Genomic DNA, 12,744 nt, shown 5'->3' on the forward strand with positions numbered 1-12,744 from the left:
TCTAAGTTTTTTTGGTGGAGTCTTTAGTGTTTAATATATATAGTCATGTCATCTGTGAATAGTGAGTTTTACTTCTTCCTTTCCAACTTGGACACCTTTTGTTTCATCTAATTGCTATGGCTGGGACTTCCAATATTATGTTGAATAAAAGTGCCGAGAGTGGGCATCCTTGTCTTGTTCCTGACCTTAGAGGGAAAGATTTCACTTTTCATCATTGAGTATAATGTTAGCTGTAGGCTTGTCATATACGGCCTTTATTATGTTGCGGTATGTTCCCTCTATACTCACTTTGTTGAGACTTTTTATCATAAATGGATGTTGAAATTTGTCAAATGCTTTTTCTGTATCTAAATTAATGTGATGTATCACGTTCATTGATTAGCAAATATTCAATCATCCTTACATCCCTATAATAAATCCCACTTGATCATGGTGTGTAATCCTTTTGATATATTGTGAATTTGGTTTGCTAATATTTTATTGAGAATTTTAATATCTATGTTCATCAGGGATATTGGCCTGTAAGTTTCTTTACTTGTGGCATTCCTGGTATAGTTTTGGTATCAGGGTAATGCTGGCCACCTCAGATGAGTTTGGATGGGTTCCCTCTTCCGTATATTTGGAAGAGTTTGGGAAGAATTGGTATTAATTCTTTAAATGTTTGGTAGAATTCACCAGTCAAGCCATCTGGTCCTGGTCTTTTGTTTGTTGGGAGGTTTTTTATTACTCCTTACTAGTAATCAGTCTATTAAGATTTTCTATTTCTGCATGATTCAGTCTTGATAGGTTATATGTTTCTAGGAATTTATCCATTTTCTGTGTTACAAAGTTGTTAGCATATAATTGTTCATAGTAGTCCCTTATGATACTTTTCTTTGGTTAATTTTTTGAACTTTATTATCCTCTTCCTGACCCTTCCCACTGGCAACTCTTTTGTTTGTTCTCATATGGGTTCCAGACCTGGTTAAATGTCTAATAGAGCAACTCCACCTACCCCCCACCTACTTCTTTACTCAAAGAGAAAATTCACCTGGAAACCACTAGAATATCTGTCTTTAACTTAACACTGTATTATCATTAGCCCTGAAAATATGTTATGGTACATAGCTGATGCTTACTAAACGTTGATATAATGAATATTGTTAAATGACTCCATATGAAAAACACAAAATACTATTTATTACTATCATAAATGTTTTATAAATTCCCATTTATAATTTATGATAAAAAAATCAACAAAACACAAGGTACTACGTTCATAGTACTTGTATATATCTCTTTAGAACATTATTCAAACTGAGTTAAATATTTGTGGAATCCTTGAAACATTTCAAGAAAACATTACTTGGAATCACTGCTCTAGACCTGTTACTCTCTTAACATAGATCAATATGCAAAAATATTTAGGACTAGTTATCCTGATAGGTTTCAGTTCAACATTAATCATGTTAAAAATCACATATACAAAGGAAAGAAATTACCATATGTAAATTTGCATATATATATATATTGTCATATGGTTAATTAAGCACCACATTAATCTGTATTTTTCTTAAATTCCCTAAGAGGGTATTTATGATCTCTGAGGTAAATTTTAAAGAAAATGTAAATGTACTATCACATAACAAAGGCTTTTAATAGTTCACTGTCAAAATAGTCTTGTTTCATTAAATTTTACAATGACACTAAAAAGTTCTGCAAATATCACTGTTTTGTTTTTTGGTTCAGCCATACTTTTTTTTTTTTTCTGTGTTCATGATCTCTTGATGCTTGATAGCTCTCTAGTCCTCTTTCCTAGTACTAACAGAGTTCCATTAGGACTCCACTGTCACTACCAGTTCTCAGGACTTTTCCCAACTTTTTATCTAGCATCCCAATACTTCTCTCCAGGAAACCGCTTTCTGACATAGTGTTTAGAACATGCATGTAATCCCCATCTTTTTCCTCCTTTTCTGTCTCTCAAACTTATTTTTCCTTCTTTCACTAAAATTTAATTCAGCCAAACCCTTGTCTAGATAGGCAAGAGATATGTTAGGAACAAATGTTTCCTATCTTGTACTCTTTTCTTCATTTTCTGCCTCTTATATTAAAGTCTCAATTCCCCTATTATAATATAAAATTTAACATGAAGTATATATAAGAAGTATACAAAAATGGTATAAAAGTAAACAATTTTCCAGGTAAATGCACACCAAAAGAAATCCAAGGAAATAATATAAGAAGCTAAAATTCATGGCAAAACATATTTAATGTATAAACAAACAGGATTACTTTTTTCTTAACTGTAGAAATGTAAGGAGAACTACCAGGATGAATTATAATTTGTATGGTAGACTGCTACATAAATGGCTCCCAGTGAATCATACCACCTGCTATCTGTATCCTTGTGTACTCCACTCTCACACTGACTCTAGAATTGCTTTGTTCAATGGAAGATGAGCAAATATGATGCAAGTGCAGGCTTGATAAACTCTTGTACATTAGGGCTTGCCCTCTTGTAATGTTTTTTTCTGTCATGGGAAGAAACACGGTCTAGCCTACTGGAGGAGGAAAGGCCATGCAGACCAGAGACAGTCAAGTCAATGAACCATGAAAAATTATAAAACATCCTGTTTTAAGCCACTGAGTTTTGGAGTGGTTTGTTATATGGCAATGGATAAGAGCTACACTTCGTATAGAACCTTATCATCTCTCTTTATTTATGTCTGTGGAAGACCAAATGGATAAAAGTTAAATAAAGTTATATTTAATATGAAAAAACACTTAAGGTCTCTCAGCAAACTTTAACAGTACTAGACCTGCTGTACCTGTTATATTTCTCCCTCTACCCCAGCTATTCAGTCCATTTAAAAAGTATTTACAAGAATCAACACTTTAACCATTATCCTATACATTCTATAGGTAAAGAAGTAGAAACTGTATCAGTGAACAAAGAATACATGATAAATATTTTTATTTAAACATGAATTGTACATCTTTCATATAAAAGATGAGATTCTAGCCTGTTTTTAAAAAATTAATTATACTTGCTAATACTATCTTTACATTTTTTACAGAAGCTAATTTCCTCTAAATTTGCAGCTTCATTCCATAGCTTTTATAGACTCATAATCTCGAATATATTTCCAATATCCTTTAAAAAATAAATTCATACAAGATAATTTTAACACAATAAAAACTTAACAGATTACAGCACAACTGCCCAGCCTTCCGGCTACCACTGAATACTTTTCCAGTACAGAGAAGCCAACATGTTGGAGTAATTAATTCTCTGTATTTACCTTTATTAAAAAGAGGTTTTTGGTAGTGAGAACAAATAATCTCTCATTTGTTGCTTGAAAGCCTAAAATAGGATCACTGGTTTCTAGGCTTGCTACTTGCTGCTTAGCAACCTGCCCTACTTGCCTGCCTTCCTTCCTATTGTAAAGTACAGTGGACATGGGAGTGGGCTGACGATAGATGAAAACTCGTCGAAGGCACTCGCAAAGGGCTGCGTAAGAGTAATTTGGAGCACAGGCAAAAAATTTTTTGTCTCTCTTTGATGCTTGGACGTAACCTGCCAAGAAATATGAGACAAAAAAAAGAGAAAAACTATATATTAAACAGAAGGGGAAAAACAGTGACTTAACATTTAATAGTTCATAAATCTTATTATAAATTGAAAGGATTAAATAAAAATATATATCATAGATACTCAACAGTGGTTAAATTCTGAGCCATTAATGACTAGCCACAATCAGTCTCTCCCAAATGGTGCAAAATTAAAGCATTAATTCCTAAGGAACAAAATAGTGTTTCATCCCTTCAAAAAAAAGCACAATATAGTTCCTATATAATTTCCATGAATAATTAAAACATTAAAAATCTAACACTAAAAACATGCCAAAATATCTTTAAATAATAGAGTACATCAATCAGAGATGTGGCATTACAGCATCTTCTTATCAAATAAATGGGAAAATGTTTATAGGATGTATTATAAAGTTATTTTAGGAGTGTGTTATAATGCAGACCCCATCCCCAAAGGTACTAATATGCACAGTGCATTCCCATTATTTCTGTAATGTTAGTGGTATTTTTATACACAAATACCAACACTGTAACAGGATTTGTACTTCACCTCTCAGAAGAAGCAGAGCCTTGAGACCACTACAAATTCAAAGAAAATTCACGTATCTATTTTAAAAAATTCCATTGGGATATCCCTTGAAAACTAATTAAACTTTGAAATAATCTTTTTAAAAATTATCTTTATAGTCTAAAAGAGCATTTATGTTCTGAAATAAAAACTAGAATCTTCAGATTGGGACATGATTACTGAACATTATAACATGTGAGAGAGGAAATATAACACTAATGTAAATTGAGACCTCATCAAACAATGAATGAGCAAAGGAACCACTGAGCACAGGCAGATCAATGCTGGTTTTTTAATATTAAGCCAGGGCTTGAGGAGGAAAAATTAGAAAGGACACAGACACCTATTTGAGAGCCTAGATTTAGCTCTCCAGGCTAATCTTGACGAAATAATGTATATAACATCTCAAGACTACACATCTAATGTAATGTTGATTTAACTTAAACTCAAGCATAATAGAATTCCATTATACTAGGGGATTTAGGGATACAAAAGGAATATCTGAAAATTAAGATAAAGCTTTCCCTCTTACTGAAAAAAATAGAATAAAAAATCAGGAATTTTAGTAGAACTAGAAATTATGTGGCTAAATTATTCAATCAAACTTTATTTCAGGTCACAAAAATCCATTTGGAGTCTGAATTACCAGTTTAACAGCTCATATTATTAACTATAAGGGATAATTGAAAAAAATCTCCTCTACAATTAGGGTTGTACATATACAGCAATCACAATGCATAATTTTACTTCCTGCTGGCAGTTTAAAATAACCTTTCAATAAAGCAATAGCTGTGGTCAATTCATATAAAAAATTTCTCCCACACAATACTAATGTATTATTTTATCATTAAATCAATTATTGCGTAAGTCTACAATTATGTAGCTCAAAATGTTTCAAGCTCTAGTTTTAAAACCAGTATTTTCCCTTTTATCCTACAGAATAAATTTCATTTCTGCTTATCATCATCTTCCCTAAGTGTTTTCATTATAATGGCTGTTTTTCACTTAAGTTCCATGAAAGATGTCTCATAATGTGCTTTACCTTAGAGCAATTCCATGATTACCGAAGACTACTCTGAAGAAACCTGAATACAAGTTCCATGTAGGGTACTGTCAAGCCCCTTGTTCATATTCTGATATTGTATAGCTTAGTTGGAATAAGCAAATAACTGATTAGAATGATTCATGCAGTTAGATAACCACTTTGATTTCTATTCTGTGCTGATCTTCTGCACAAGCATAAAAACAAATTAGTCCTACTGCTCCAAAAGTACTAACATTCATCAACTATGTGCAAGCAACCAAATTATAGCACAAATCAATCCAAGCATAGTTAGGACAGCTCAAATTTAAACAAACCCAAAAACTTAAAAAGAATTGACTAATTTTCAATATAAAGGAAAAAGTTGTCAAAGAGCTTGCTTATACCTAAAGCATTGAAAGTTGCGATATGCTCCCACATATCGTCTTGGTTGCCAGAGTGTGGTTGCCAGAGAAGGGCATCAACATCATGGCGCAGACAGAAGCAGGGCATTTCTTTAGGATCCACTATGACAGAGAAAAGGTACTGGTTGCTTCCAAGATTCACCTGAAATAAAAAGTGACAAAAAAATCATTTACTCAACAACAAATTAATAATAATACGGATGACAGCTGACACACAGAACTACATGTCAACAACTGTTCTAAACTTTTTACACACCTAAAACTGATTAATAAATCTTCATAATGCTCCTGGGAGAAATGTGCTATTGTTAGGTCTGTCTTAAAGCTGAGGAAAGTGACGCACAAAGGATTTAAGTAACTTGCCCATGGTCAGCCTGGTAGTAAGTTGTGCCGCTGAGATTTGAATCCGGAGTCTATGTTCTTAACCACTACACTATAGTATTTGTCAACTGTTCGTAACTCGTTTACAACATGCTATAAAGCACCAATTTAATAGGCAGAATATTTTTTAAACCACAGAATACAAATATGAAGTTTACAAATGCTAACTTGTAATAATAACTACCAAGAACAACGATAGCTACTATGATTTATGAGCACAATCTATGTGCCAGACACGTTATAAATATTAACATCAATAACCCACAAGGCTATTATCTTCATAAATGGAAGAATATACTTGAGAGAGCTTGAGTAACTTATCCTAGGCTACACAGAAAAATCACAATGCTAGGATTCAAACGCAGATCTGTTTACAAATTATTGACTTTGTATTGTCTATTTACAATAAAATGTCAAGAATGTTCATTATGTTAATAATTTTATTGCAATATTGATGGCTAAAGGAACTCATTTTACTACAGACTCATTAGGTTGAGGCTCATAACTGGATTCCATCCATAGGAATACTTTTTTTTAATGGAAAGAGGTTGCAGTGACATTCTTCATTACAAATGCTGTTTATCAGAGTTAAAAATGCCTAAAAACCAACAAAAATCATATCAAATATAGAAAACATAAACTATGCATAGCACTTAATAAACAATGAATTGCTTCCATGAGTTTTAGAGCAGACTGGAGAATAAAATGTTGAGTTGAAATTAAAGGTGGAGACCTGACCTGTGTTCAATAGGGAAAGCTGTGAAGTGGCTCTCCCACACAGGCTACTGGTCACAGGAGCATCCAGAGACAGAGCAACCTAATTTGTGTTGCTGCAGCAATGCCAAGGGATAGGGCTTTTGGGTGGGGCCGGTACTTGTTCTCTGCAGAAGGGGAACAGGCTGGCACACAGTGTTCACAGACTATTTCTTCTCTCCCTTTGCTCCTGATAAACACTGGCTAAGTGAGGTTTATTTTCAAAATCACTGCCAACTGACTGGCCTTTTATATTACATTTTACAGTAAGTTTTATTGTCAAATTCAGTTTTTCTGTAGTTTCAACTGTGTTCTCATTACTTTCAGTTTTATACTTTCCATTAATGCATGTTTCAGCAAATAGTTTGTGGATCTGCCCCTCAGAAAGTGGACACACTATTCCTCAAATAAGATTGGGATGCTTTAAATATACTCAAAACTAATTATCTGTAAGTTTTACAAATTATAATACACTAGTCTGATGGAACTAACTAACTGCAAATATAATTTACTGTGAGATAAAACACTCCCTTTAAATGAGATAATTTTTTCTTTATGTAGTAAGAGACTGTGTGATATTCATTTAATAAATTCTAGCCTTCCTATTCTTCATTTTAAAATCAAGTATTCCATACAGATAAATAAAAAAGATTACACCACTTAAGATGTATGATACTTATTAGGTTGGTCAGCAGCCATGTTAGGAAAATTTATAATTCCATTCAAAGGTTGCAAGCTAAGAGTAGACAAAGGAACTGCAGATAAACACTGCTTTTAAGATAACACCTAAAAATGGTTTCATCTTTCTCATGGTAGTTACTGAAACCTCTTGATAATTCTTTATACCTTTTACTACTTTTTCTTGCCTCACTGCACTAGCTAGGAGCTCCAGCATGATGCTGACTAGGAGTAATGAGGGCAAACACCCTTGCCTATCTTTTGCACAGGCTCCGGATGCGCAGGCTCAGCGGCCACGGCGCACGGGCCCAGCCGCTCCGCGGCATGTGGGATCCTCCCAGACCGGGCACGAACCCATGTCCCCTGCCATTGGCAGGCGGACTCCCAACCACTGCGCCACCAGGGAAGCCCGCCTGTTACCAATCTTAGGGGAAAGCATTCTAGTATTTTTACCATGAAATACGATGTTAACACTAGGTTTTTCAAGGAGGCAGTCACCTTCAACTCCTAGTTTGCTAAGCACTTTTATCATAAACAGATACGAAGTTTTGTCAGTTCTTTTTCTGCATCTACTAGAATGGTCAAATATTTTTCTTCTTTAGTCTGATGATACACTGAATTATGTTGACTGATACTTGAATGTTGATGAATCAGCCTTGAATTCCCTGGGTAAACACTACTTGGTCATGATGTATTATCCTTTTTACTTACTGCTGGATTTCATTTACTAATATTTTACTGAGGACTTTTGATCTATATTCATGAGGGATACTGGTGTGGTTTTTAATTTTTTTCCTGTTTTCCTTTCTGTCATGTCTTTGCTATCAGGGTAATGCTGGCCTTATAAAACAAGGTGGGAGGTATTCCTTCCTCTTCTATTTTCTGGAAGTATAGAATTGGTATTGTTTGTTCATTTGGTAGAGCACACCAGTGAAGCATCCTAGGTCTGGAGATTTGTCAGAAGGTTCCTAACAATAAATTCAGTCTCTTTAACAGATATAAGACTATTACGGTTATCTGTTTCTTTTTCAGTGAACTGTGGTAATGCTTGTCTTTCAAGGAATTAGCTTCACTTAAATTGTCAAATATATGAAAATAGAGTTGTTTATAACATCCCATTATTACACTTTACTGTCTTTTGGACTTGTCCTGGCATGTCCATTTTTATTTCTGATATGGTAATTTGTGTTCTTTTTCCTTGGTTACTCTGCCTAGAGACTTACCAATTTTGATCTTTTCATTGGTTTCATTATTTTCAGTTTCACTCATTTCTGCTCTTTGAAAGTTTCCTTCCTCCTACTTGCTTTAGACTTGGTTTGCTCTTCTTTTCCTGGTTTAAGATGGAAGCTTAAATTATAAAATTGAGACACTTTTTCTATTGTAATATAACATGTAATGCCATAAATTTCCTTCTAAGCACTGCTTTAGCTGCATCCCATATATGCTGTTTCATTTTCGTTCGATTCAAAATATTTCCTACTTCCTTTGTGAGTTCCACTATGACTCGTAGGTTATTCAGAGATGTATTTAATTTCCAAATACCTGTGGATTTTCCAGATTTTTCTATTATTAATTTCTAATTTAATTCTGTTATGGCCAGAGAACATTCTGTTCATGATTCTTATTCTTTTAAATTTATTGACATTTATTTTATGGCCCAGAATATGGTCTATTTTGGCAAATGTTCCATGTCCCTTCTGGGATTCCAACTAGATGTATAGTAGACCATCTGATATTGCCCCACAGCTCTTGGATGCTCTGTTTTTTTGTTTGTTTTTAATCCCACCCCACTTCCACCCTCTTAGGTTAGTAAAAATTAGCAGAACTGAAATCAGTCTTCAAGGTTACTGATTTTTTTTTTCCCCTCAGATGTATTGAGTATACTGATGAGTTTGTTGAAGGCATTCTTCTCTTGTTGCTGTGGGTTTTTTTTTTTTAAACTTCAAGCATTTTTAATCGACTCTTTTACAGTTTCTCTCTGCTAAAATTCTGTATTAATTTATTCACCTTTTCTACTAGAGGCTTTAACATATTAACCACAGTTATTTTAAATCCTTTGTCTGGCAGTTCCAAAATAGGGGTCATCTCTGAGTCTGGTTTGTTTCCCCTTGTTTCTTGACAGCAGGATATTTTTTACTTCTTTTTGTGTGTTTTACTTCTTTTTGTGTGTCTTGTAACCTTTGACTGAATACTGGATGTAAAAAACTGTAGAGACTGAGGTAAGCAGTATTTATGCCTGGTGATGGACACATTTCTTCTGCTAGGCCATTCGTGTGGGTGGTCATGACAGAGGGAGGTTGAGAAAGGGCTGATCTGAGCTTGAATTCTGTTGTTGCTATGGTTACCTTCAGTGCATCACCACTGCACTCTGGTGGGGACTGAGATGCTGGAGGATTTTCCCCAACTGCACTGTTCCACCCCTAACTTTAGGCCTTCACCATACATCCGCATTTCAGAGTCTCTCTATGCTCTTACTCCTTCCCTAGTGGTAGATTATTATTGCCTGTTACTTGGTGCTTCTCAGCCTTGATGATGGTGGATGGAAGGATATAGGCAGAGGGTTCTCTTGGTTCAGCTTCAGTAGTGGGCCTTGTGTCCTTGGGTTTGGGCCTTTTTAGTGATACTGCCTCATCTCCAGTGGTAGGAGAATTCTGATAATCTACCCTTGATTTCCTGCCCCTGCCCCAGGCATAGCAGTGGTGTTTTAAAGTTATTTTTATTTTCCCCCGGCTGCCGTGGGTCTTCTTCTGAGCCCTTAGGATAAGATCTAATGCTGTTCCCTCAGCAGTTTAAGGCTTTTGCTACTTAAGGAAAATAAACCAGGCAGGACTTCATTCTTCTTTCACGGCAGAAGATACTTCCCTCTTCCAATGCTGCATCACCAGGGTGGCTTTCCCCCTGTCCGGCTCCTCCCCTGCTCCCCGTCTTCCGCATCAGGCCCTGGTCAAGGTCCATAAAGAGGATCTGTAAATCCCATGGGTTCTATACTTTCTTGTTAGCCCCCACTAGGCTTTTAGCAGTTTGTTGGATTTTCCTTACCCACTTATATGGCAATCCTTTCTTCTTCCTATGTTCAGATGAACCAGCTCTCCTATCCAGTCTCTCCTTGGTGGTACCTGTTTTTCCCTTGGATTTCAAGCTAGTTGATTGCACTGTAACCTCAGATCACTGAAAATTTTTTTTTAAGTAATGATTCTACTGATTATCCAGGCTTCTCTTGTTGTTACACTGGGAGTGACACTCTTTCCAGCTTTCCAGACCCTAGACTGAACTGGAAGTCCCCTGCTCACTGTTCACAAACTTGCCTAAAAAGCAAGCCACTTATAATGAGCAGACTGGTGATAGTTCAGTATCCACAAGAGCTTCCATATACCCAAGTAGGCAAACTGTAGGATCCCACGCCCTGGCTTCTACCAGAGTAGATAACTAACTTAAAGGCAAACATCTTTTATCCATTGATTTATGAAATGGTTAGACTGAAGTGTTTTCTTGAACAGGTGCTTCCCATAGGGGATGGTGGCTGGCCAAAAACAGTAAATCCTCTTCTTAAATGCCAAAAATGAACAATAAACACAAACATACAGCCAATAAGAAAGAGAGGCAAAAGACATACCCAGAGAGACTACAGAAAGCAGAAATCATGAGGTAGGAAGTGAATCACAGAGGTATGAGCAGCAGAAGCAAGTAAAGAAGACGGTGATGTGATGATAATGGCGCAGCACTACAGTAGACAGCAAGGGACACTTGACTGATTCTCAGGAGACAAGGAGATTACCTTGTCATCAGAACTATGTGCTATTTTCTAAACAATGTTTCCCTTCTCTTTTAGGTCGAACTTGCAAGTGCATTTGTTTACAGAATGACCTTCTATTTCTCTATGAGATCTAAAGAGATTGTTTCCACTATTCCTTATAGTCTCCACATATGTTCACACTAAATATCTGTGACTTGAGGTAATGAGAGGTCTTCTCTGCTCTTTGCAACCTTTGAAAGTCCAGATGAAAGGATTTTGTCCAAAAGAGAAAATCAGAATTAAGGTTACAAACTGAAGCAAACTAGTTTTGCTAATAAGTTAATTAACTGAATGAAAATAAAGTGCAAAAATTAAAAAGTACAATTCAAATTAAGTGCACTTTTTGTATGATGCTATAGAAACAAAAAACTCAATATAAGGCAAAGAAAATGTTTGAAGAACAACAAAGACATATCATCATTAATTTGAAGCAGACAAAACAGGGAAATAAGATGTTATTCATTATCTGGCAATTACCTGTAAGAATCAACCTGTGAGAATCAAGAACAAGATGTTCAATTCAAAGTCTTAAAATAGAAAAATCTGCAACCTAGAATACTCTACCCAGCAACATTATCATTTAGAATAGGGGAAATAAAGAATTTCTCAGTCAAGCAAAAACCAAAAGACTAAAGCAATACTAAACCTATCCTAAAAGAAATAGTGAAAGGTCTTCTCTAAATAGAATGGAAGCAAGAAGATATAGGAAAGAGAAGCTCACAATTGGAAAGTAAATCACTTAAATAAGCCAGTATACAGATCAAAAAGAAGAAAAAAAGCTATTTGTGAAAGTGATGATAAACACAAGGGACAGCAAAAGGATAAACATAAAGATGTAAAAGAGGACATCAGAATCATAAAATGTGGGGGAGAGTAAGAAAATGTAGATTGTTTTTTTTTTTTAGCATGTGTTTGAGCCTATATGACTATCAGTCTAAAGCAAGCAGCTATTGGAAGGTGTTAACATACTGGAAAAAACACGGTAATCACAAATCAATAACAATAGATTCACAAAAACCAAATAAAGGACACAAGCATAAAATAAAAGGAAGTCATCAAACCACAAAAAGAACAACAAAAAGAAACAAGAAACAGAATCAACTGGAAAACAAAGTTTAAATGGCAATAAATATAGTTATCAATAATTACCTGAAATGTCAATGGACTGAATGCTCCAATCAAAAGACACTGTATGGCAGACTGGATAAATAAACAAGAGCCGTACATTGTGCTGCATACATAAGATCCACTTTAGGGCAAAGGACACACATAGATTGAAAGTGAGGGGATGGAAAAAGATATTTCACGCAAACGGAAATGACAGGAAAGCAGGGGTTGCAATACTCGTATGAGACAAAACAGACTTTAAAACAAAGGCCATAAAAACAAAGAAGGACACTATATAATGATAAAAGGATCAATACAAGAAGAGGACAGACCTACTAGAGCATGGACTATGTGGAGAGGGAGGGGTAGGCTGTGACGAGGTGAGAGAGTGGCTTGGACATATATACACTGCCAAGCGTAAAGTGGATAGCTAGTAGGAAGCAGCCGC

General features: G+C 35.3%; 1 protein-coding gene across 2 annotated transcripts in view; it reads right to left on the bottom strand.

Moving 5' to 3' along the window:
* Nucleotides 1–1,212: 1,212 nt before the first annotated feature.
* Nucleotides 1,213–12,744, bottom strand: part of NUDCD1 (NudC domain containing 1) — a 97,301-nt gene continuing 85,769 nt past the window's right edge. For both annotated transcript variants that reach the window (XM_059995068.1, XM_059995067.1), the window contains 2 exons: nt 5,567–5,726; nt 1,213–3,556 (listed from right to left, as the gene is read on the bottom strand). In XM_059995068.1, the coding sequence (XP_059851051.1) occupies nt 3,264–3,556; nt 5,567–5,726 (453 nt within the window). In that variant the 3' untranslated portion in view covers nt 1,213–3,263. The remainder of the gene's footprint in view (nt 3,557–5,566; nt 5,727–12,744) is intronic.

Source organism: Delphinus delphis, chromosome 17, assembly GCF_949987515.2.
Source record: "Delphinus delphis chromosome 17, mDelDel1.2, whole genome shotgun sequence".
Taxonomy (NCBI): Eukaryota; Metazoa; Chordata; class Mammalia; order Artiodactyla; family Delphinidae; genus Delphinus; species Delphinus delphis.